Source organism: Trichosurus vulpecula, chromosome 2, assembly GCF_011100635.1.
Source record: "Trichosurus vulpecula isolate mTriVul1 chromosome 2, mTriVul1.pri, whole genome shotgun sequence".
Taxonomy (NCBI): Eukaryota; Metazoa; Chordata; class Mammalia; order Diprotodontia; family Phalangeridae; genus Trichosurus; species Trichosurus vulpecula.
The window spans coordinates 6,654,660-6,680,267 of NC_050574.1; the positions used below are offsets into that span (position 1 = coordinate 6,654,660).

Here is a 25,608-nt window from a genome sequence, read left to right on the forward strand (position 1 = left end):
GGTATTGTTATTAATTACTGAAATTAAATCAGAAACATTTTCAGTTTGGTTTGGGGAAGAGAATTTCAGTGCAATCAATTTTGTTAGAGGGAGGTAACCTACAGAAAAAATGCATAGTTTCATAATTTATTGTTAATAGCAGGGCTGAACTTAAAAGGTTACTGGCATTTAAAACATACCCAGGAGCCTCCCATATCTTCCATCCTCTTCTGGGTTGATGAAATTTTCTTCTATCATATTAATACCCACTTAAAAAAATGAAAATATCAATTGTTTCTGTCTAAGCCAGAAAAAAACTGACTTTCTTCCCCATCCAGAACATTATTTGTTTTGTTTTAATTTTTGCTATGTAAAGAGGCCATTCTCTGCCTCAATTCTTATTAAGCTTTGAATCACTGAATAGGCCTTGCCTCAGTCAAACAGAGACTTGAAAAAGACCTACGGCTGAAATGGCCAAAGTCCCTGATGCATTCTGGGCCATCTTCACTTCTCCTGATCTATATCTCACCACTGGACCCAGATGACTCAGGACGAGAAAATGAGGCTGATTTGGCACAGCCCTGCCTCACTTAAATCCAATAGACTTGCATGTCATGGCATCACCTCCCTGATACCATGGTCCTCTTCTAGAACAAAGGACAAGCCACAAGGGGCAAGTTTAAACTCTTGAGAGAGAGGAGGTGGCATGTCACCTAGAGGCAGGGGGAGGCAAGTGCAAGCTGGGTGGAAGACCTCACAGCTCTCTGAAATGCTTTAGGAGAAAAGCCAGGCCTGTGGTAAATCCTGTAGAAACGAACTATTACTATTTCTTTCACTGACTGGTTTTTTGGGTTTTTGATGCCATCATATATGATTACTAAAATGTCAAGGGAGATAGGATGGCTGATCTTCCCTGTAACAGCTTTTATTTTTATTTTTAGTTTACAACATTCACTTCCATAGGTTTTTGGATTCTGAAATTTCTCTCCTTCCCTCTCCTCCCTCCTCCCCCCAAGACGGCATGAAATCCAATGTACGTTCTATATTCACCTTCACATTGAACTTATTTACATAATAGTCCAGTTGTAAAGAATTATAATCAAAAATGAATTCTAGTGAACTGTTTTTCTCTTCTCTTGTAACTGAAAACAAGCTGTTAAGGCAGGTTACCTTTGATCTGGAGGCTGTTAGACCATAAAAGTATCTATTACAGAATGAGACAAAATATTTGAAAAATAATGAAGCATATTTTGTTTTAATGCAGAAACTAATGATAACAGCAAGTGACTGACTGTGGGGAGAAAAGCATAGCAAAATCCTCTGAAGAAATCTTTGTCTGTGAGGTTCCTTTGGACTTCTGACTTAACCTGTGAGCAGATTTCCTCAGCCCTGCTGACAGTGTTCAGGGACTCTGTAAGGCTGCAATCTAAGGCACTAGGACCTCTGCTATCCAAAATAAGGAAACTTATAGGTTAAATTTTAAATAATGAGTGATAATAATAACCTGCCATCATTTGGAAAATAATCAAATTATATTATTTTAATAATTAGCACAGAGGAAAGTTACATTTTTGAACCAGCAATTCACTGCGTGTAAACTAGTGCTCACTGTATTGATGTAAGACTCCAGAATGTACTGTTTGTGTTGATTGTCCTGCTTGTCCAACATTCTACCAGCTTTCCTCTCCATCATTTCCTGTGCCAGTTGTTGCCTTCTACTTATTCAGTGAATTAAAGATTTTTAATTCCTACTGGCAAGCTGTCCTTTGAAGCCCACCAAATGTACTGCCCCTTCCTGTGGCCTACCTACAGACCAGACCAAGTTTGGAATTCTAAAACCTATCAAAAACTTATTTGGATATAACTGAGAACACATGTGCATGTGCTGAATTTTGCCATCAACAGTTGTTGAATATTTAATGTAAGGAAAAGTTAATGAATACTGCATGAATTTGAACCACCACTGCTAAGGATTATTGGCACATAAACACAGTAACTATATCCTGCTCTCACATATGAGGAATGACATTCCTAGGGTTTCTCTCCAATGTGAATTATCTGATGTAAAACAAGGATGGAGATGAGTTTGAAATCCTGTGCACGTTGATTATATCTATAAGGCTTCTTCAACCATGGAGTTTGTGATGTCTAGCAAGATTGGAGTTCTGTGTGAAAGCCTTTCCACATTCATTGCATTCATAGGGTTTCTCTCCAGTATGGATTCTCTGATGTTTAGCAAGATTGTAGCTCTGTGTGAAAGCCTTTCCACACTGATTACATTCATAAGGCTTCTCTCCACGGTGGATTTTCTGATGTTTAGTAAGATTGCACTTTTGTGTGAAAGCCTTTCCACACTGATTACATTCATAAGGCTTCTCCCTCGTGTGGATTCTCTGATGCACAGCAAGAGTGGAGTTCTGTGTGAAAGCCTTTCCACACTGAGTACACTGATAAGCCTTCTCTCCACGGTGGATTTTCTGATGTGTAGTTAGATTGCTCCTGTGTGTGAAAGCCTTTCCGCATTGATTACATACATGAGGTTTCTCTCCAGTATGGACTCTCTGATGTGCAGCAAGATACGAGCTCTCTGTGAAAGCCTTTCCACACTGATTACATCCATAAGGTTTCTCCCTGGTGTGGATTCTCTGATGTGCAGCAAGACTGCCCCTTTGTGTGAAAGCCTTTCCACACTGATTACATTGATAAGCCTTCTCTCCACGGTGGATTTTCTGATGTATACTAAGATTGCTCCTGTGTGTGAAAGCCTTTCCACACTGATTACATTCATAAGGCTTCTCTCCAGTGTGGATTTTCTGATGTTTACGACGACTGGAGCTCATTCTGAAAGCCTTCCCACACTGATTACATTCATAAGGTTTATCACCACTGTGTACTCTCTGATGTGCAGCAAGATGGGAGCTCTCTGTGAAAGCTTTTCCACACTGATGGCATTCAATAAGTTTTTCTCCAGTGTGGATTCTCTGAGCTTCCCATTTGTTATATTCATCACGCTCCTTTCTAATGGGAATTTGTTGATGAGTAATGAACTTAGAATTCCTACTCAAGGCCTTCCCACCTTTATTACTGACACAAAGCATTTCTCCAGTATCACTTTTCTGATGTTTATTGATGTCTGAACTCCAGCTCACAGCCATCTCCCACTGATTATCTGGACACATTTGCATTCCAGGAGCCTTCTCCATGGACTGAAAAAACTTTCCATGTTCTCTAAAGCATTTCCTATATTCAATGTCTGAAGGACAGTCATTCGCTGAGGTTATTTTCTTACAGTGATTTAGGATAGAAGACTGTCTGAATCTCTTTCCAATTTCACCCAATTCACAGTTACTCTTTGGGTTTTTAGTTATCTTCATAATAAAGTTATGAATTTCTCTCAAATTGAAGTCCCAGGAAGCATCACTAATGAATCTTTGCCAGTCACATTCTTCCACAAAAAGGCCCGGCTTTCTAGGCATGTCATTTACTTCAAACTTGTTCTCTACATCTGAAGAAAACAAACAATCAGACATACAGACAGAAAATGATATACACACATCAAAATATGAAATAGCAATGATTACTGAAGACCTTCTCATCACCATCCTAAAGGCAATAAAACTTCATGGATGCACTGTTAGAGCAAACCCTGGCATTAAATAGACCGTGTCATTGTAAGGAGAAGAGACAGACTGGATGTGAGAGTGACAAAGGAGATGTGGGCCAAAGAGTGCTGGACCCATCAGAAACTAAACATTCATAGTCAACAAAAGCAGCAGCCCCAAGTCAAGTGACTAGAAGAATTAATGTCAACAGCTAAGAGGGACTCCATGGGAGAGCAATTTGTTGTTAACTTGGAGAGAAGGCTGAGCCCAAACAGGGTTTTCAATATTCCAGCAGGAAAGGAGTGGCTAGCTTTTAAAGATTTCCTGTACAGTATCATATTAACTCATCTGGGCCAGAACACTCATAAATATCTAAACTTGTTTAGATGAAAATCATGGGGAAATTCAGAAGGTACTAAATAAAAAATGAGAACTCAACAGGGGGACGAGTAGGTTACCTCATCCACCCTGAAGAAAGCCATATTTAACTCCAGCAAATCCAAACCATTTTATGATACCCTGAAGGCTGTGGGGTTTGTCCTTCATTCTCAAAGAGGACCAGGACTTCAGGAAGATGATGCCATGACTTGGATTTAAATTGGATTTAAATGAAAGAAAGGTGTGCAAAGTTAGCAACCTCTCTTTCTCCTCCAGAGCCCTCTGGGTTCAGTGGTCACATACATATCAGGATAATTAGAAATGGCCCAGGAAGCAGTGGGACACTTTGGCCTTTTAAAGCTAAGGTCTTTCCAACATTTCACTTTGACTGAGTCAATGCCAATTCAGTGATTAGGCTTCTTTAAGAAATGGGTCAAAGGATGGCCTCATTAATAATAAAAATCAAACTTTGATGGGAAGACCTTCAGAGTCACTGGCCTAAGGAGAAATAATTGTTATTTACATTCATTCTGAGCCCCCAGGACCATCCCCTCACCCCACATTGGGTTTGAGGTTGTGTGGCTGTGGTTTGCCCTTTGCTCTCCAGGAAGACCATGACATCAGGAAGATGATGCCATGACTTGCAACTGAATTGGATATAAGTGAGGGAGGGCTATGCTAAGTCACCAGACTATTTTTCTACTCCAGAGCCCTCTGGGTCCAGTGGCCAAATAGAAATCTGAACAACTGGAAATGGCAGAAAGCTATTTATGAGCCAAAGAACTATCCACCTAGGGTGCATCTCAGTGCTAATAGAGCCACATCGATTAGTGATAAGGACATGATCCTGGAGAGCTGGGCTGAACACTTACATAGTATTCTCAGGAGACCATTCTCAACCACTGGTGAAGCTACTGTCCATTTACCTCAGGTTGTACTCAATCCCTTACCAATTTATGGGCATCCTCACAAGTTACAATCCTTGCTACCAAGAAGAGATAAGTATTTTAAAACATTTTTTTCTGTTTTCCTTAATCATCTTGCAAAGCAGACCTAAGAACAGTATGACAGGATCAAGGGGTAGACACCATTTAATTCTTTGGGCATAATTACAGGTTGTTCTGCAAAACTGATGGATCAGGTCACAGTTCCACCAACAGTGAATTAGCATCCCAGATTTTCCACATCCCCTCCAACATTTGTGCCTTTCCCCTTCTATCATTGTAGCCTGACAGCTATAAGATGATATCTCAAGGTAGTTTTAATTAGCATTTCTATAAGAAGTAATGATTTGAAGAATTTTCTTGTACGATTTTGATTTTTCATGAGAAAGTGCTTGTTCTTAGCTTTTGACCATTTAGGGTTCGGGAATGACTTTTTCTTTCACATTTGACCAAGTTCTTTAAATATTTGAGATATAAGACCTTCATCTGAGAAGCTGTTTAGAATTTTTTTCCCCAATTTTCTGCTTTCTATCTGATCTTGGCTTCTTATCTTACGTACATTGCTTTCATTTATAAAAAATTTTTTTTTTAAATTTAATGTAATCAAAATTATCCATTTCACACCTCATTTTCTTCCATGTCTCTTGTTTATTCATACATTGCTCACCTGTCCATAAGTCTATTAACTACCATGTTCCACGATCTTCAAATTCTCTTGTAATATCTATCTCATTTTAAATCTAGGTCATGTATGCATTTTGACCTTATCTTTATAAACTGTAAAATGTTAAAATATGTCAAATTTCTGCCACACATCTTCCCAGCTGTGCCAACAATTTTCCTCAAATAATGAATTCTTATCCCAAAATCTAAAGCCTTTACACTTCTCAAATAGATGGTTACTCTATTTACTGCTGTAAATTGTATGTCTACTCTGTTCTACTAATCTACTTTTCCATTTCTTAGCCAGTACCAAATAATTTTGATAACTACTGCCTTACACTACAGTTTACTATCAGGTTTTGCAAAACCTCTTTCCTTTACATTATTTTTCCTTAGTTCCTTTCATATTCTTCACCTTTTGTTCTTCCAAATGAATCTTGTTACTTTTTCTAACTCGGTAAAATAAAGTTTTGGTAATTTCATTGGAATGGCATTGAATGTATAAATAAATTTAGGTGACACTGTCACTGTTATTGTATTGACCCTGCCTCTCCATGCACAACTGATATCTCTTCAATTATTTAAGTCTGCTTTGATTTGTATAATTTTTTAAATTTTTATTTCCATTCATGTAGTTGCTGAATTTAGTCTGGCTGATGTAACCCCCAGGAATTTATTCTGTCTAAAGTATGGGTGGGGAACCTGTGGCCTTGAGGCCACATGTGGCCTTCTAGTTCCTTGGGTGCTGCCTTTCGACAGAGTCCAAGTTTTACATAACAAATCCTTTTATTAATGGGATTTGTTCTGTGATGTTTGGATTCAGTGAAAGGGCCACACTTAAGGACCTAGATCTGGGGGCACATGTGGCCTCAAGGCCACAGATTCCACATACCTCATCTAGACTTATTTTAAATAGAGTACCTCTTACTATTTCTTCTTGCAGGGTTTTCTTGGTCATATATAGGAATGCAGGTGATTCATGTGAGTCTACATTATATCCTGCTACTTTACTAAAATAATTGTTTCAATAAATTTTTTATTTGAGTCTTTGGGATTTTCCATGGATACTGTCATATCATCCATCAAAAGATATTTTTACTACCTCATTCCCTATTCTGATTGCTTCTATTCCTTTTTATTTCTCTTGTTGCTATTCTAGGATTCCCAATTCAATCCGGAATGATATTGGTGATAACGGCCATTATTGTTGGCCATCAGATCTTACTGGAAAGGTTGCTAACTTCTCCCCGCTGCAAGTAACTCTTGCTGACAGTTTTTAGGGAAGCGCTTTTTATCAATTTAAGGAAAAAATCCATTTTCCCTATATTTTCAGGTGTTCTTAATAGAAATGAGTATTCTATTTTATCAAAAGCTTATTCTTCAGTTACTGATGTAGTCATATGATTTTTGTTATTTTTGTTAATGATCTAACAGATCATGTGTATGATTTTCCTTAGGTTAAACCATCTCCGCATTCCTAGTATAAATCCCAATCAGTCACAATGTACAATCTTTGCAATACATTGTTGTAATCTCCTAGCTAGTATTATATTTAGGATTTTGGCATCTATAGACATTAATGAAATTGGTCTATGATGGTCTCTTTTCTATTTTTCCTAATTTCAATATCAGTATCATATGTTTCATAAAACGACTTTGGTAGTTCCCCATCTTTGTCTATTTTTCCCAACCATTTATTTAATACTGGAATTAGCTGACCTTTACATGTCTGGTAGAATTCCCTTGCAAATCCATCTGGTCCTGTTGCTTTATTCCTAGGAAGCTCATTTGTAGCCAACTGACCACAATTTCTTTTTCTAAGACAAGATGATTTAAGTATTCTATTTATTTTTCCTGATAATCCCCTGAGAATAATGTTCCACCACTACCTGCCTTCCACTCCCATCTGTTTCTTCTGTCTCACTTCTTCCTTTCAGGACTTCTTAGTATGTAATAACTTCTCCATTTTACTTTCTATCCAATTTTATTTTTTAGAATCAACCCATCATTCTTACATGAGCTTAAGCTTTTCTTTCAAACTACCCTAGTAATTGTAACATTCTTAAGGGCACTGATAACATCTTCCTTTATAAAAGGTAAACAGTTTGATCTCATTGAGCCCCTTATGACTGGTCTTTAATTTTTACCTTATATTTCTCCTGGATCATCCATGTCCAATTTGCCATTGAATCCTGCTCTTTTTCTCATAAATACCTAAATATCTTTCAGTTCATTAAATGTCCTTTTTTTCCATTCAGGATTACACTCAGCTTTGCTGAGTGACTTATTTTTAGTCACAACCACAGTTCCCTTGCTCTATGAAATATAATGTCCCAAGCCCTATAGTCTTTTAATGTAGAAGTTTCTAGGTCTTGTCTTATCTTGATGCTAGCTCCACAGTATTTACATCCTGTTTTTCTTGTTGCTTCTACCATTTTCTGTGTAACTTGGGAGCTTTGAAACTTGGTTATAATGTTACTGTAAGTTTTCATTTTATTATCATTTTCAGGGGCAATTTACTTTTTCACTCTTTTAGTGTTTAGTATTTCTTGGTGTCTTATCATGTAATTAGCTTCATCTCACCTAATTCTATATTTTAAGAAGTTATTTTCCTTCTTAAGGTTTTGGATCTGTTTTTCTAATTAGCTGACTTTCTTTTCATAATTTCCTTGATTTCCTGTTCTGCTGCTGCTTTTTCCCCCTAATTTTTCCTCAGTCCCTCATTTGATTTTTGAAATCCTTTTTAAGTTCTTCCAAGAACTCTTTTTGGGCCTGTGACCATTTGAAATTTCTCTTTGAAGTAGGAGTGGTTTTAACTCCAGTTTCTTCCTCTGAAAAGGACCCCAAATCTTTATCTCCAGCTACCTGAATGATGTAAGTTATTTAACTTGAAAATGCTGAAAGCCAAGACCAAAGTGGATGGAGAGTTGGTGCACACAGAAGATTGTGTTGTCATGTCAGCTTCTGAGGCTGAGATAGGACACAGTATGAATCAATTCTGTGCTGCTTGTACAAATTTTGGCCTGGCAATTAACACCAAGAAAAGAAAGGAAATGGTCCTTACCCAGGGAGAGCAGATTCTGGATATTCTCTAGCATGACCTCCTTGTACAGCTTTTTCTGAGAATGGTCCAAGAGGCACCACTCCTCCTCAGTGAAGTCCACAACCACATCCTTGAAGGTCACCAATTCCTAAACCACCAAAATCACATGATTTAGAGCTGAGAGACTCCAGAATTCATCTAGTCCAACCTTCACCAACTTAGAAGAGGAAACTGAAGCCCAGAGAAAGGATTTGCCTAAAACTCAGATAACCTTTATGAGTGTCACAACCAGCATTTGGAATCAGTCATTAAGAGACCAATGGAATATGGAGAAAAGCATTTTAGATTTGAAGTGAGAATAATATTGGAGTAATAAAAACTGGAAAAAGGTCCTACTATTAAATGTTTCTCCCAATAGAATTAGGGAAAACGTATGTGTTCTGTCCATGGGATCTAAGCATCTGTAGAGAAAGAGACCAGGTCATGTGAAATTCCTCCCACCAGAAGAGTCATCAGTGACATATTAAGAAAACTGAAAGAAGACATTGTGAAAAGCTGCTAAGTACCATGTATTCTTTGGGGGTTGGGGGGACTAAACAGTGACACTGAGGAAAGAACAAAGAAAAAGGAAAGATCTAGTAAATTTCCTTAGAGTTGGAAATAAAGTCTTAATTAGATGAAAGTATGAAAGGGATTCTAAAGAGACATTACTCACAATGTGACCCCAACTGAGTGGAATGAGGCTGTTTCTGGCCAAGTGAAGAAGAGATCTCTATTCTAATACTGAGGGGTTCAGATGACACTGGCAATGATGGGTCATGGTCAAAAGCATCTGGGGTCTTTGCTTTATGATTGCTTGCAGTTGTTCAAGGAATATATTCATTCATTGTATTATTTAATCATAGAGAAATGAAAGTAACTCTGTGAGGAATGGAGGGTTCCTTTATTCAGGACAAATGTAATGTTTTTTGAGCTGGAGTTGGAGATTGAGCTAATGCATAAGAGACACAGTGACTCAAGAACATAGGTGATCAGGAATGAAGAGACAGGCTGATGAATATCATGCAAGAGAGTGTGGACATCTGTAATCCTTTGATGCACGGGGGGTTTCATCAATTTACCTAACCTGCTACATGTAGAACACATGTTCAGCCAATGCACTTGGCATTCGATGCTCTTACATTTCATTTTCTTCCATTTCTAGCACAAGGATGAGTCACTTTTTCAGTTTTTCTTTATTTTAGGGCAATTCTCTTTCATGAAGGTAAAAATCTCTTCACATTTTGTTATTTTGATTCGATTTAAAACATCTTATTTATCTTATATTTATATTCTTGATTTTACTTTTAGCTTCCTTTATTTCTATTATGAAACCTCTGAGCAAATAAAGAATTTATTAGATTTTTCCTGATTTTTTTAGGTTCCCAAAAATCTGCAAAATTTTCCTTTTCACTTGGTGTTCTGAGTCCTGACCCTTCACTGCACTGAATTTACTCATAGCACTGATGCTCTAATGGCTGTTCTCATATCAACGTACTGAATGTCCCCCTCAGTACCTTCCTTCCCCCATCCCTTTAAGAAAACTCATAGACTTACTTCCCATGGAGTTATGTTGTCTTAGAAGGCACAAAGGGCTTAGCAAATGTTGATTAACTACCTGACTAATCAAGCAGACAGTGTTTTCTTTGGACTGACATAAGTAGTTATGCTAAAGGCCTTTGTACCAGACCTTTCTAACTCTACCTCTAAATTCACATTTTTTTCCTTTTCCTAAAATGTTTCTTTTCTTCTCTGTATCCCCTGACATAACCTTACCCAAAACTTCTTTGTAAGCTTGCTTACGCTGATCCTACCCAAAGGATGGCTCCTATACCCCAGGGGGAGAGTGCCTCTGTGTCCTCTGTGAAACTGTGAGGGCTTACTTACACATGCCAATCACCTACGCCTGGGGCATCACGCTCTGAGGGGAGAAATGAAGCACAGTTGACTGTCTGGCTGTATCCTGCACTCCCTTATTCTGGCTGTCCCTCGCTGACCCTGACAATTCTCACAGCAGGATTAAATGAAATAATATCTATGTGCTTCCTGGCACAAACAGATGCCCTATCTTAACCCTTTTCAGTCTTAACCTCTTAACCCTTTCCAGTCTTCTTATACCTTGGTCCTTTTCTTCCCCCTGACCCAGGGACACTGGCCTCCTGGCTGAACACTGACCAAGACCCTCCACCCCCTAACCCTGTGCCTTCCCAATGGCTGTCTCTCATGTTTGGAATGTCCTCCCCCTGCACCTGGGCCTCCTGGCTTCCTTTGCATCTCAGGTAAAATCTCACCTGAAAATAAGCTTTTCCTGGTCCCTGACATTGCCAGAGCCTTCCCTCTCAGGGTGAGTCCTATCCATGCTATATAGAGCTTGTTTAGACACAGTTGTTGACTGACATGTTCTCTCCCCATTGGAGTGTAAGCTCATGGAGGGCAGGGACTGTTTTTTTTTTCAACCTTCCTTTGCATTCCCAGTAGGTTAGCACAGTGACAGGCACAGAGGAGCCACTTTCTAAATGCTTATTGACTTGACCTAAGAAATGGGGAATGAGAGGAACTCAGAGAGACCTGGGAAGGCTTATGTGGCCTGAGGGAGAAGCAGAACCAGGAGGACAATTTCTGCTCTGCTGAGAGCACTGCAAAGGAATACCTACATCTAACAGGACAAAGTTTCCTTGGCTCTCTTGGACTCCAGGTTTGTTGATGATGGTCAGGACTGTGGATGGACTGCACTCACCTGGATTGAGGGTCTCAGAGTGGCAGGGGCCATTTCCTCTGGTTCTAGGCCTTGGGCTCTACAAGCTGACTTGGGGAGAGAGAAGAATCTCAGAATGGAAGAGACATTGTCTTTGCCTTCTCTTCCTAGGGTGGATGCAGACCTGCCAGGAATGATGGAGGGTGAGTTCTCAAAAGGGTAACAAAGGCCCTGATCACCCTTCAGGGGAGAGACTCCACCTCAGGAGGAGGGCAGCAGGGAGGATTAGCCTTGGAAGTAAGCTTGGTCTGAGCAGGAAGAGGACTTGCCAGCCTCTCTAACTCCTTGCCTTGCACCTCATGCCCCTCCCCCATCCTCCTGCAGAGACCCAAGAGGCAGAAGGGACTCCAGATTCCATATGGGATGACAAAAGTCAGAGGTTCAATGACCCCAAACCCAGAGCTCTGTCTGCACCTCATACTTTGGGTGAGATATGTAGGTCAGGTCACTGTGACCCAATGGTAAAAGTGGGGATGGCATGATAGGATATTTAGGATGTGACATCAAGCCTGGACAAGTAGCAGAGGTAACTCCCAGAGCCAGGGCTTGGAGGGAGGCTTGCTCTTGGCAAGCCTGGAGGACAGTTAACAAAAGGTCAGAGGGGAAATTTGAGGCCCAATGGAAAGGGCAGACAGCAGAAGTGGGGAGGGGCCCTTGTTCAGACCTACCTGTTACCTGCATGTGCAGAGCTGGCTCCCAGAAAGCAGAGAGATGTCAGCCCTGAGGGAAGAAGGCAGGCAGAAAGATCACAGACCCTAGGGCTTTCACTTCCAGGTACCTTATTCTGGGTGGGCCCTCCCAATCATAGAAGACCTGCCCTGCCCTCTGCTCCTCTCCCCTCCTCTTCCCTCCCAGGCTTCTAATCTTCCCCCCAGGGCCACCACCCACCAGTCTAGTCATCTCTGAGTTCCCCTCCCCTACTGCTCCACCCATCTCTCTCCCTCCCTCCCTTCACCAGCTCTGAGACTCCAACTCAACTCAGCAGAATCTTCTGGTGTCCCAGCTCTGCCCCTGCTGCCTCTTCTTCCCTATGAGATTATGTCCATCCTACATCCATCTAGTTTCTCCGACCCATTCCCTTCCCCTGATTCCCTCCCCCCTCAGACCTCCCCCTTCTTCTCTGCAACCTGGGCCCAGACCTCCCCACCTCCACTGAACTCTCCTCCAAACTGAAGACATTTGCCACCTTGGGCCATCTCCATTCTTGACCTTCCATACCATACCCCAATCCTAACACTGAGGGGATGTTTCCCCCTTTCTAGATTTTATTTCCTTGTTCCTATTTTCTATGAGATGTTCTCTCACTGGAAGACCTCACGATCCTAATGAGGAGCTGAAACCAGGACAGCAGGAGACCTGGTCCCAGGGCATATGTTACAGCTCATGTTAGAAACTTTAGCTACTGTTATAAACCTTCACATCTGCCTTTATGACTAGGGGTTTTGCTGTTACCTGATTAAGCAACTGAAACCCATCCCTGGGAGGTCCCACTATTTCCCTTTTCACCCCTCAAAATCCAGGTTCTAATGGGGAGAGGTACAGAAAACAAGAAATGTTAGTCCTGGGGCACAAAGATGTCAGGAAATTAGGAGGGAGGCCACAGAAGGTCTGATGTGGGACTGCTGGTAAGGGTGGAGGGAGCTCCATAATTCAGCACTGAAGCCTTAATGATCCTTCAGGCCCAGGACTGAGGGAGAGTCACCCTCTGGGGGACAGAGGTGATCAGGGAGAAAAGAGACCACGGCAGATCAGAGGAAGGACTTTAAGAGGTAGCCACAGATTCCCTGGCTCTGGGGAAGTGGCACTTAGAAGTTGACAATCATTTCAGATGATGTGAACCCCCAATAAGATCTAAAGCCTGAACTAATGAATCAGACTGCTTTGCTTTGCTCCCAAAATGACTTTTCCTGTGTCAACAACTTCAAAGACCAGATAAGGTTCATAAGGAGTGTTCTTCCTGTGGGTAATCACTAAATGACAGGCTAGAATACAGGGACTTCTGTTATCTTGAAATCCTAGAGGTATATACATATACTGGAAAAATGAGGCAGTCTTGGGATCCTAATTTCTAACTGACACTACTTTGTCAATTGTCTTTTCTTACTGTTTTTAAATCTTGTTCAACTAAGAAACTTCCTTTCTCACTATATGGAGACCATAAATTGGAGTTGGGAGTGTTCTAAATTATATTTAAACCTTCTCATTCTACTCCATGATCATATATCTCATAGTTCTGGGGGAATAAATAAGTTAAATATATATCACCTAGGCTATTTGCCTCCTTTCACCAAACTTTCACATCGAAAAAGTAAAGCTGAGCTGGGGCAGAGAGGAGTCCAACCCAGCTGCCCCCAGAGCTTGCTGTTTCTTGATTCAGCAGAGTCTTCCTCTCGGTGTTTGCATTTCAATTGGGCCAAACCTCTACCCAGGGAGGTCAGATCCTTCCCAAGGTCCTGTCAAGTTGTCATAAGAAGATAACTTCTGGATTTTTCGCCATTTCTGCTGCTCAAAATTCACTTTGAAGCAACTTCTTTCTTTTGGGGGGAAGATTCTTGGGGAGCCAAGTACTTCCTGTCTTGTTCTGCCATTTTCCCAGAATCCCCTCTCATTCTTTTTAGCATGATATGTTCAATGACCTTGTCAGACATCTAGACCAAGGAGGAATGTTATGTGGGTCAACTACCTGACTGATGGCAAATCATTTCACTTCAAAAGGCTACAAGTCAAGACCAAAACAGATGGAGAGTTAGTCCAGGAAGATGACTGTGAACTCAATGAAGCTTCTGAGGCTGAGATACAACAGATCAATTCTCTGTTGCTTCTACTACTTTTGGCCTAATAATTAACACCAAGGAAACGAAGGAAATGATCAGGAGTCAAGAGACAGACAATGTAATAGATAATAACATACAGGAGAGTGGCCCCACCTGCAAATCCTGTGACACTCTGGATGGGTCATCTATTTTACACCCTGCTACATGTAGAACACGTTTAGCCAATGCACTCAGTATTTCTTGAGACATCTCATTTATCTTCTGTTTATACTCTATATTTTACTTTTAGCTTCCTTTATTTCTGCTATTGAACTTTTGAGCAATTAAAGAATTTGTTAGACTTTTCCTGATTTTTTTTAGATTGCCAAGAATTTACAAAATTTCCCTTTTCACTTGGTGTTCTGAGTCATGATCCTCCATTGTATTCTATTTATTCATACGACGAACAATCACAAGAGGAAAGCCATGCTTTTATTCATTGATAATTCATCTTTTCAATTCCTAACTTCTTATCAGAAGCACTTCCACTTCTCTATCCTTCTACATCCTCCTACATTCTCTCTTCCCCACCATGGAGTCAGCTAATGTACTCCTACCCTGCATATAAGAAGAGGGTCAGCTCACACATCTCAATATTTGCATCTGGCTGCCCTACTTTGGAACTTCTCACTGACTTTGTTGCCATGTCCCAGTGTCTGGTGTCTTTTCCCACAATCTCTTCCTTTGGTGTCTTGTCCTCACCTTGAAAGTGTAAATTCCGTGGGGACAGGAGAGTCTTTCTTCTTTTCTATTTGAATCTCCACACCTTAACACAGTACCTGGCACAGAGAAGGTGCTTTTAACAAATGCTTATTGACACTGTCACCTGAGTATAGTTTTTTTTTTCTTTAAAAGCCCATCATGACCTAGACATTCCCAACTTTTTCAGTGTTTTCGTACCTTACTTCCTGCCATGTTCTTTTCAATCTCCTTGATACCCCAGGAAGAAGATCCTTCATCTCTTGGATCTCAAGCATTTTCTCTGGCTCTCCACAATGGCAGGAATTCTCCACCTTCTCATTTAGGCCTCCTGGATCCCTTCAACTCTCAACTAAAATCCTACCTTCTACAGGAAGCCTTTCCCAGCTCCTCTTCATTCTGGTGGCCTCCTTTTAATCATATCCCACTGACCTGTGTATAGCTCATTCATATCTATTTGTGTGCTTCCTGTCACCTCCCCTTAGACTGTGAGCTCCTTGGGGGCAGAAGCTGCTTCTTTTTGCATGGTGCCTACTAAGCACAGTGCCTGGCCCATAGTAGGCACCTAATAAGTGCCTGCATTCTCTCCTCAGAACCTCTTCATGCGAGCTTTCAGTGTTTTCTTTCCTCCATTCTCCAGGAAAGTGGGAACCTTGTTTTCACAAAGGTCAACCAGGTACATGGTCATTTTATCCCATCCCATCCTAACCTCCCTACCAGTTAGCTCACTGAATCATTCCTCAGACTCAGTTCCTTCACACTTGTAACCTTTTTCTATCAGTTGGTCCCTTTCCTACTGATTTCAAACATACCCATCTCCCCCTTCTTTAAGAAAACCTTCCCTAAACCCTCACCCCCCTTTGAATAATCATTCTATCTCACCTCCTTTTCTCAGCCAAACTTCTTGAAACATATGGCTGAATTTTCTACTTTCCTCTCTCACTCCTTAGTTATTATTCAGTTGTTTCAGTTGTGTCTGACTCTTCTAGATCCCATCTGAGGTTTTCTGAGCAAAGATCCAGGAGTGGTTTCCCACTTCTTGCTTATGCTAATTTTAAAGATGATGAACTTAGGCAAACAGAGTTGACTGACTTAAGTGACTCAGGATCTCACAGCTAGTAATTGTCTGAGGCCAGATCTGAACTCATGAAGATGAGTCTTCCTGATTCCAAGCCCAGTGCTCTATCCACTGGATCACCTTGCTGTCACCCCCTCACTCCTTTGTCCTTTACAACTTGGCTGTTCTTTTCCCTTTCCTGAAAGTGCTCTCTCCCAAGTTACCATGGAAGCCTTAATTGGCCAATCTGATAATCTTTTCTCAGTCCCTTTCCTAACTGACCTCTGCATCATGCAAAATTCTTGACTACATATCTTCTATAAGAAGCCCATCTTGGTCCACTTTCTGTCTTTGATTTCTTGAAATTTACCTTGTGCAATATGCCTACTACGTGCCAGGCACAAGCACTTTACAAACATTACCTCATTTGATCCTCACACTAATTCTGTTATGTAGGTCCTGCTGCCACCATTTTACAGTAGAGAAAACAGACCAGCTCTCCAGGAGGTCAGATGTGAACTCAACTTTTCCTGAATCCAGGCCCACAACTCTATCAACTGCACCTCCCCCCACACCATCGAAACCTGGAGCCTTTGCTCCAAGTTTCCCAAAGCTGAGCAACCCATGTTAGGAAGCTCAAAGGTTCCTCTGGGACCCTCTTCCTTATCCACCAAATACACTCCTGAATGGCTCCTCAGACCTTTAATTCAAGTGCTGAACTTTACAGGTTCCCAGCACTCCCTGGTCCTTAGTCCCTCTCTCTCCCCCTTCTCAAATCCCTGACCACCCCCGGGGTCCACAACCAGGCTCTGCAATGGTGGGGAGAGAGGAAAAGCCTCTATGCTTGGTAAACCCAATCTATCAACAATTTTTTATATGTAATCATTTGGGAATACAATTAATATCATCTGAAATTTTCTGCTTGTGTTACTATTGTATTTCTAAATTGTAGTAAAATTCTCCTATATTGTCAAAACTGAGTGACTACTGTGAGCCAGAAATGGTGACAAAGCAATTTTTAATCTGATTTTTGTTGAAACTAAAAAATGGAAAAAATTGTGCAAAACCAGTTCTGTTACTTTACCAGCCTTGCTAACCTTGTCTTACAATATTTTATGACTGCCATCTAGAAAACTGGGCATTTCTACTTCTACCTGTGGTTAAAATGGAAGTTACAGCAAAACACTCTGGCTATCATTTATGAAACTTGTAAGATTGTTAGCCAAGTTATTTGGGGTTGCTGGTTTTTTTTTCAAACACAATACAGTTTATTAAGGAAAGTGAGGGAGAATATTAGACCCTCTTGAGCTTCTTAGCTCTGTCACACACACAGATCTCACCTGCCCCTGAAGCTTTTACTTCCTTTTTTTTATTATTAATTTTTATTTTTAGTTTACAACATTCAGTTCTACATAATTTTGAGTTCCAGATTTTCTTCCCTCCCTCCCTCCCCCCTCCCTCCCCAAGACGGCATGGAATCCCATATAGCTTCCATGTATAACTTTGCATTGAATTAATTTACACACTAGTCAAGTTATGGAGAAGAACTGTGATCAATGAAATGAATCATGCGAGAGAAGAAACAGGACCAAAAAAACCCCCAAAAACAAAAGAGAGAAAGGAAAAAAAAGGGGGGGGGCGGGAAAGGCTAGCATGAAGTGTGCCTCAATCTGCATTCATACTTCATAGTTCTTTCTCTGGATGTAGATAGCATTCTCCATCGTGAGTTGGGGTTACTGTTTTAATGCTTAAACCTAAAATGGTTGATTATTGTACGTAGAAACAAGGGAATTGTGTAAAGCCTTATCAGGTTGGTTTTGCCCATTCAGAACAGTCCTCCTGTATGCATGGAGGTCAGCAGGTAAGGGCACCAGTATTAACCCCTTCCTGGGGTCCATGTTAATTCTCCTTATTTTGCAAATTGCCAAAACCCCTGTAAACCATCTGCATGGGCAAGGTCATTAGCCCTGGGAAAAGAACTTGTTTGATTTACATAGGTCCTAAACAATGAACTTGGCTTGCTGAGAAGTCACAAGTTTATGTACGATACATAGATTCTGATGATTGGCTTTTACACCAAGACAAGTTTAAATTTGAGAGGGAAAGCTGTTTAATGAAAGCCCTTATGTATATGAGTCCTGGTAAATCTTTATTGCTTATTGCAACTCCATGAGAGTAAAAGAAACTGTATCTGACTCTAAGCTGTGATTGGTGAAACTTGCTGTTTAAGGTAAAAGGCACTTGGGACCATAACTAATTTTGTTTGGAGTTTGGGTATAGCTATCTACATTAAATATCTGAGAGAAATGCCACAAGCTACTCAGAGGGAATGTGATCCAGCGGAGGTCTGCATTTGGGAAAAAGCTGAGGCAACAATCTTAGCCTCAGTCTAGGATGGGATCCTCTTGGCTCAGTTTCCCCATTGTGTTCCTTTGGAAAGGAATGTTTCCCACCTGACTATTCCTTACTTTAGCTATGGAAAAAGATAATGCATGATTGGAGAACTGACTATATCTGAGTTTAAACAAAGCCAAGAACGTTTTATCCTGTCATATTTGGTATGTCACATGCCCCTGCTTTTTTTCCTTCTATAGCAAATTTCTATGATCAGAGCAAGTAGTGAGGAAAAGATATGAGCTCTTTTGTACTATCTTACTGGGCAATCTAACATTTTTTTTTATGTAGAACTAAAACATGTGCAGAAATTTATGCAAACTACTTAAGACTCACCTTAAGATGTTCTCTTTGTTGGATTCTAAAGGGAGTAGTATTTTTCCTGTGATCAGTCTCTTACTGCTACCAATATGAGATTCCATTACAACATGTTTTGACTAAGAAACTTTGTGATATCTAGTAATTCTGCAATAACTAGAAATTTTGTTTGCTATAATACTTTGGGAATTTATGTAATGTAAGGACATTTTACACCTACTTAGTTCTAATGAATCTCAATTTTAAAGGTTTATTTTTACTTTAAGGTGAAAAAGAAAGCTATCTTTTTTTATTGAATTTATTTAATATATTTAGTTTTCAGCATTGATTTTCACAAGAGTTTGAATTACAAAATCTCTCCCCATTTCTACCCTCCCCCCCACTCCAAGACAGCATATATTCTGGTTGCCCCATTCCCCAGTCAGACCTCCCTTCTGTCACCCCACTCTCCTCCCATCCCCTTTTCCCTTACTTTCTTGTAGGGCAAGATCAATTTCTATGCCCCATTGCCTGTGTATCTTATTTTCTAGTTGCATGCAAAAACTTTTTTTTTGTTTTTGAACATGTTTTTAAAACTTTGAGTTCCAAATTCTCTTCCCTCTTCCCTCCCCAAGAAGTCACGCAATTCAACATAGGCTACATGCGTATCATTATGTAAAACCCTTCCACAATACTCATGTTGTGAAAGACTAACTATATTTTGCTTCTTCCTAACCTGTCGCCTTTTATCCAAATTTCTCCCTTAACCCTGTCCCTTTTTGAAAGTGTTTGTTTTTGATTACCTCCTCCCCCATCTGCCCTCCCTTCTATCATCCCCCCCTTTTTTATCTTCCTCCTTCTTTCCTGTGTGGTAAGATACCCAATTGAGTGTGTATGGTATTCCCTCCTCAGGTCAAATCTGATGAGAGCAAGATTCCCTCATTCCCCCTCACCTACCTTCTCTTCTCTTCCTACAAAACTGCTTTTTCTTGCCACTTTTATGCTAGATAATATACCCCATTCTATCTCTCCCTTTCTCCCTCTCCCAATATATTCCTCTCTCATCCCTTAATTTGATTTTATTTTAGATATCATCCCTTCATCTTCAACTCACCCTGTGCCCCCCTCTCTCTATATATATACACACACACATATATGTATATATACACACATACATATACATATACACACACACACACATATATATGCATATTCCCTTCAGCTACCCTAATACTGAGGTCTCATGAATCAAACACATCATCTTTCCATGCCGGAATGTAAACAAAACAGTTCCACTTTAGTAAGTCCCTTGCGATTTCTTTTTCTTGATTACCTTTTCATGCTTCTCTTGATTCTCTCTCCTGGATCTATTTTCCAGGTCAGTGGTTTTTTTAATGAGATATTTGACATTGTCTTCCACTTTTTCATTCTTTTGGTTCTGTTTTATAATATCTTGATTTCTCATCAAGTCACTAGCTTCCACTTGCTCCAATCTCATTTTTAAGGTAGTATTTTCTTCAGTGGTCTTTTGGACCTCCTTTTCCATTTGGCTAATTCTGCCTTTCAAGGCATTCTTCTCCTCATTGGCTTTTTGCAGCTCTTTTGCCATTTGAGTTAGTCTATTTTTTAAGCTGTTGTTTTCTTTAGTATTTTTTGGGGTCTCCTTTAGCAAGTCATTGACTTGTTTTTCATGGTTTTCTCGCATCATTCTCATTTCTCTTCCCATTTTTTCCTCTACTTCTCTAACTTGCTTTTCCAACTCCTTTTTGAGCTCTTCCATGGCCTGAGACCAGTTCATGTTTTTCTTGGAGGCTTTTGTTGTAGGCTCTTTGACTTTGTTGACTTCTTCTGGCTGTATGTTTTGGTCTTCTTTGTCACCAAAGAAAGATTTCAAAGTCTGAGACTGAATCTGGGTGCGTTTTCACTGCCTGGCCATGTTCCCAGCCATCTTACTTGACCCTTGAGTTTTTCATCGGGGTATGACTGCTTGTAGAGTAAAGAGTATTATGTTCCAAGCTTGGGGGATGGACTGTTGATTTCAGAGCTATTACAGCCAGCTCTGCCACACCAGCACTCCTCCTTCCCCAAGAAGGCTCAACCCGGACTGGACTCAGATCTTCAGCAGGCTCTGCACTCTTACTCTGATCCGCCACTTAATTCCTCCCACCAGGTGGGCCTGGGGCCAGAAGAAACTGCAGCTGTAGTTCTGTAGCTGCCCCACCTCCACTGCTCCCAGGGTGGTGGCTGAACCGCGAATTCTATTCCCCTGTCCCCAGCAGCTTTTCCCACTAACCTTCTCTGTTGTCTTTGGTGTTTGTGGGCTGAAAAGTCTGGTAACTGCCGCAGCTCACTGATTTAGGGTGCTAGGGCCCACTCCGCCTGGCTCCCAGTCTGGCTGGTCCGAGAGGCTAACACTGGGCTCTGCTCCGCTCCACTCCCAGCTCCATTCGCGATAGACCTTACCCAGAGACCATCTAGGCTGTCCTAGGCTAGAGCCCTGCTTCCCTCCGCTATTTCGTGGGTTCTGCAGTTCTTCTCTGTTGTCTTTGGTGTTTGTGGGTTGACAAGTCTGGCAACTGCCACAGCTCACTGATTCAGGGTGCTAGGGCCCGCTCCGCCTGACTCCTGGTCTGGTTGGTCCGCGCGGCCAATGCTGGGCTCTGCTCCACTCCACTCCCAGCTCCATGCGCGATAGACCTCACCCAGCGACCATCCAGGATGTCCTGGGCTGGAGCTCTGCTTCTCTCTGCTATTTTGTGGGTTCTGCAGTTCTAGAATTGGTTCAGAGCCATTTTTTATAGGTTTTTGGAGGGACTTGGCAGGGAGCTCACACTAGTCCCTGCTTTCCAGCTGCCATCTTGGCTCCGCCCCCTCCAGAAAGCTATCATTTTAAAAGTTTTCAACTCATTTTCTTCAGAAAAGTTTAGTGATTATTTCTTAACATCAGGATAAATTTTTAAAACTGCTTTAAAAGGGGAAACACTTTTAGAAGAAATGGTAAAAAAAAAAAAGTCTTTTTTTGTGATTTTTGGAAGACCTACTAAACTTTCATTTGCAAGATAATTAATTGCTAAATTAATGTAATGAGTTGTAAAGCAGGATGGATCTTGCTATTTTGATCTGAATTTGTAGGCATTCCATGGCCTATGCAAGAGTTAAATTAATGTTTGAACTTATTATATCTAAAGAATTCAATTTCTGAAGTATCTCTTTCTTATAGAGTGAATACAATCAGAAAGGATAAACAAGCTTTTGAAACAACAATGTATGTCTATTCAGTTGTAATGTTCAAGTCAGGAACCTCTTTTGTTTAAAGCAGTACAGTTATATTAGTGAAGAGTAATAACTTTAGCTATCTTATCTATGGTACAAATATAAAGGAAAGTGAAGTAACCTGAGTAATGGGTTAAGAAAGGAAAATTATGTAGATTGATTTGGAAGTTGATAGTTCAATCAAATATCTACTAGTTTCCATTCAACCCATTTCTTGTCATTTTCCTCCTACTCCTTTTTGGTCTTTGTTTGTTTAATCTCCTTGTCAGATTTGCCTCCTCTAGGTTCAGTGCACTCCATTTGCAGAAGACAGCTCAAGCTGGATACCAACCTCTGTCCAAGGCCACAGCCTACCACCCCCTGCACCTGGCATCGACCAAGTTTCAGCCACTGGCTACAGACCCAACTCCTTGAATGAGGGCCCCTGGTAGGCAGGGACAGCCCTATATCATCCCTCAGCATGAAGCAGTTCCAGAAGCTGAGAACTTCATACCTTACCCCAAACGATTCTGGGTCCCATCTATTTAAGGGGGGAATGATGGGGTGCTTGGACCCTAATTCTAACATTTCTCCTTAGCCTCTGCTTCGATGCCTGTGCCGGGACCCCAGTTCTAAAATCACATCTCTCCCTAGCTTCAAAGCATTAGCCCTAGCAGTTTCTCTCCAGTTCAAGGGCAGCATGCCTTAGCAAAACACTTATCTCTCCTCCTGATACTGTGGCCAGCTACACATATAGAATTTATTGTTCTGACTTCCTATGTATTGCTAATTGGCTGTGCACTGGGACTTAACATTATTTATTATTTACTGACCTTTCTGATATTTATCCCAGACATAGTCAAATGTATACTCCCTTACCTTCATCTTGTCTAACAAGACATTTGATGGAAGCCACCTTGATATTCTCAGTCAGCCATGACCTTTGGTTGACTTAGTGACGTTTCACAGTCAAAACCACACCCCCAGGTAGCCCCGCCTTGGGCTATTTCCCAGTGAACTCTGGGTAAGATACCTGTACAGTAGATACAAAAAGTGCATGTTCCTTTAAGAACCCTTAACCACTCCCTAGTTCTACCCCAAAACACATAATTGACAGGTTTCACCCCCAAATCTTGTACTTAAACTTTCCCTGTAGCCCTCTAAGGCTGCAGGTTCCCTAAGAACTCTTGCCCTCTGTAAAGCATAATAAATCTTTGCCACCTTGACTTAAAGAATGTTTAAGATCGTGAATTCATTACAGATGGCCCCAACCCTCTCCAGTACTGAGGTCTTTGAGGGGCACTCCCTCTCAACAACCCCATCTGGGAACTCCAGTTTTTGGGTTCCTGGACCTCATCTCCCCCATCTCTCAACATTCTCACACCTCTCCCCAACATGTACTCTTCAGTCTGGTGACACTGGCCTGGAGGTTTCACTCACAAGACACACATGGCAACATACATGCATACATTCTGCAAGCTTCAAGAAAATAATATACACACACACACACACACACACACACACACACACACACATCACCTAGCCTGTTTGCCTCTTTTAACCAAATTTTTAGGTCAACAGTATCAAGTAGACTAATGAGGTGATGTAGTTGGGCAGTTGCCTTGGGAGGAGGCACCAGTGACGTATTGGAAAATTCAGGCACTGGGTTCTTTCAGAAACATAGTCTTTTCCTGCTAGGGGGCCAGGTCCCATCACCCCTTCAGATTCAACATATACAACAATGAATCTCCATTTCAAGAAAGCCTATGTAATAAATCCTACGCATTGTGTTCAGAGCTGTCCATCTGTTCTTTGCTTCCTTGCAAGTTTGCTTTCATTCTCTGCTCTGCTACATTTCTTAATGCCACAAAGGAAAACTGCAAAAGCAAGAGACAACTAAGTTATGCCACTGGAGTTTATGGAGTGGAAGAGAGGGGTGACATGGTCAGACTTGCACCTTAGGAGAATGACTTTGGGGCTGGACTGGAATGCGGAGAGACTTGAAGCAGGTAGACCCCCTCCCTCAGCAGCTACTATGATAGTGGAGGTGTGAGATGATGGCATTTTGTTGAAAGGTGATTGAGAAACCTTAATATGGAGTATAACTGAGAATGATTACAATTCATTAGTATTTTGTAGGGAAGAAGGGGGCCTGGGTAAGTGGGGAGGCTAGCGGGCTGATGGTCTTTTTCTGCTTTCAGGGATCTGAAAAAGAAACTGAGATCTCTGGGAAATGCTAAATCTGATTCAGTCTAGGGTATGGGCAGATCTGAGATCAGCTTTCCTAGCTCAAAGGAAGGAGGTATCTTTACTTAGAGACCTCTCTATATTATTGGGGTAGAGGTGCCAGTACTGAACCTAGGCTGCCTAACTAACCCAGGCTGAGTAAAGGGAGCTTTGGACATTGGACCCTCCCCACACCTGACCCACACACCTGGGCTGGGAGGAGGCTGAGCAGGCAGGAGCCAAGTTTAAGCTTGCCTGGCTGTGAAGGAAAAGGGGAAGGGGAAGAGGAGATATAAATAAAGGAAATCATGGCAGGTTGTAGGACAGATTCCGGGGAGCGGTCAGTCTCTGCCTTCATTTAATTCTCTACCAAGACAGAGAAGACATCAAAAGAGCCACAGACTTTGGCCAGAGAAAGTAAGTTTGGGCCTCAGGTTCCTCCCGCCACCCCCCAAATCCCAGTGTAACTAACACAGGAGCTTTTGGGCTGCAGACTCTGGTCGGGTCACTCTGGTTCTGCACAGCGAGAAGGACAGCAGAGACATAGGGAGGGGTGAATTTACACTTCTCACCAGGGTTGTTGATAATGCTGATGGGGTCCTTGGACCCCAATCCCAAACCCACCTCCAGTTCTAAAACTACCTCTCTCCCTGGCCTAGAAGCATTGTGTCCAGTAGGTCCAGCCCAAGGGCAGCAGCCTCTGCCTTACACTAGTCTCTCTGGACACAGTGGCCAGCAGCACCTGGAGGATTTATCCGGATACTCTGGGCACATGCTGACATGGCAGTGTTCTGGGTCATAACGAACCCAGTATTTACCACTCACTGATCATCATGTGTATCCTAGACCTGGACATATGTATATTCCCTTATGCTGACCTTTTCTAACTGGACACTGATGGGGCAGCCTGGGTACTTCCTAGTCAGCCCTGACCTTTACCTGACTTAGTGACATTTCAGGCTTAAAGCCACGCCTCCATGTAGCCCCACCCCCAGGGTTATTTCCCAGTGAACTCTTCCTTTAAGAACTGACCACTCCTTAACCACTCCCTAACCCCACCCCAAAACATTTCATTAGCATATTTGGCTGATGTTTCACCTGGGAATCTCCTCTATAACCTATACCTGTGTCTCCCCTTAGAAGGCAGGACCCTTAAGAACTCTTGCCCGCTGAAAAGCGAAACTTTTGCCAACGTGAGTTAAACTCTGTTCGGTGGGAGAATCCATCCCAGGCATTGTCCCTGGGACCTTGATCTCGGTTTCCCATATCCCTGGCATCTCCCTCCCCGTTTCTGGTGCCAACGTGGGCACAGTGAGGCGTCTACAGCCTTCTCAGAGATGAGGGAAGCCCCCTCACCTGCCCTGCGGTCAGGTGTCTCCCCTCCCCGCCAAGGCCTGCAGCGAGGTTGGGCTGAGCCCGCCACAGGCTCGGGCATAATCCCCCTTCCTGACAGGGCCCCTTGTCTAG

At 41.6% G+C, this 25,608-nt stretch overlaps 1 protein-coding gene across 1 annotated transcript; it reads right to left on the bottom strand.

Moving 5' to 3' along the window:
- Nucleotides 1-1,155: 1,155 nt before the first annotated feature.
- On the bottom strand, nucleotides 1,156-22,874 carry LOC118836169 (zinc finger protein OZF-like). Its single transcript, XM_036743531.1, has 6 exons — nucleotides 22,795-22,874; nucleotides 14,919-14,995; nucleotides 12,072-12,123; nucleotides 11,386-11,527; nucleotides 8,631-8,757; nucleotides 1,156-3,484 (listed from the first exon to the last, which is right to left on the bottom strand). The coding sequence occupies exons 4-6, from the start codon at nucleotides 11,416-11,418 to the stop codon at nucleotides 2,106-2,108; spliced, it is 1,539 nt and encodes a 512-aa protein (XP_036599426.1). The 5' UTR covers nucleotides 11,419-11,527; nucleotides 12,072-12,123; nucleotides 14,919-14,995; nucleotides 22,795-22,874; the 3' UTR covers nucleotides 1,156-2,105.
- Between the last annotated feature and the right edge of the window lie 2,734 nt (nucleotides 22,875-25,608).

What these genes read in the sequence shown, in the direction of transcription:
- LOC118836169 (XM_036743531.1), bottom strand. Translation starts at nt 11,418, where the DNA reads ATGGCCCCTGCCACTCTGAGACCCTCAATCCAG. An exon ending in CTCTGAGACCCTCAATCCAG is followed by an intron (nt 8,758 to 11,385) that starts GTGAGTGCAGTC and finishes TTGGTGGTTTAG; the next exon opens with GAATTGGTGACCTTCAAGGA. An exon ending in CCAGAATCTGCTCTCCCTGG is followed by an intron (nt 3,485 to 8,630) that starts GTAAGGACCATT and finishes TGTTTTCTTCAG; the next exon opens with ATGTAGAGAACAAGTTTGAA.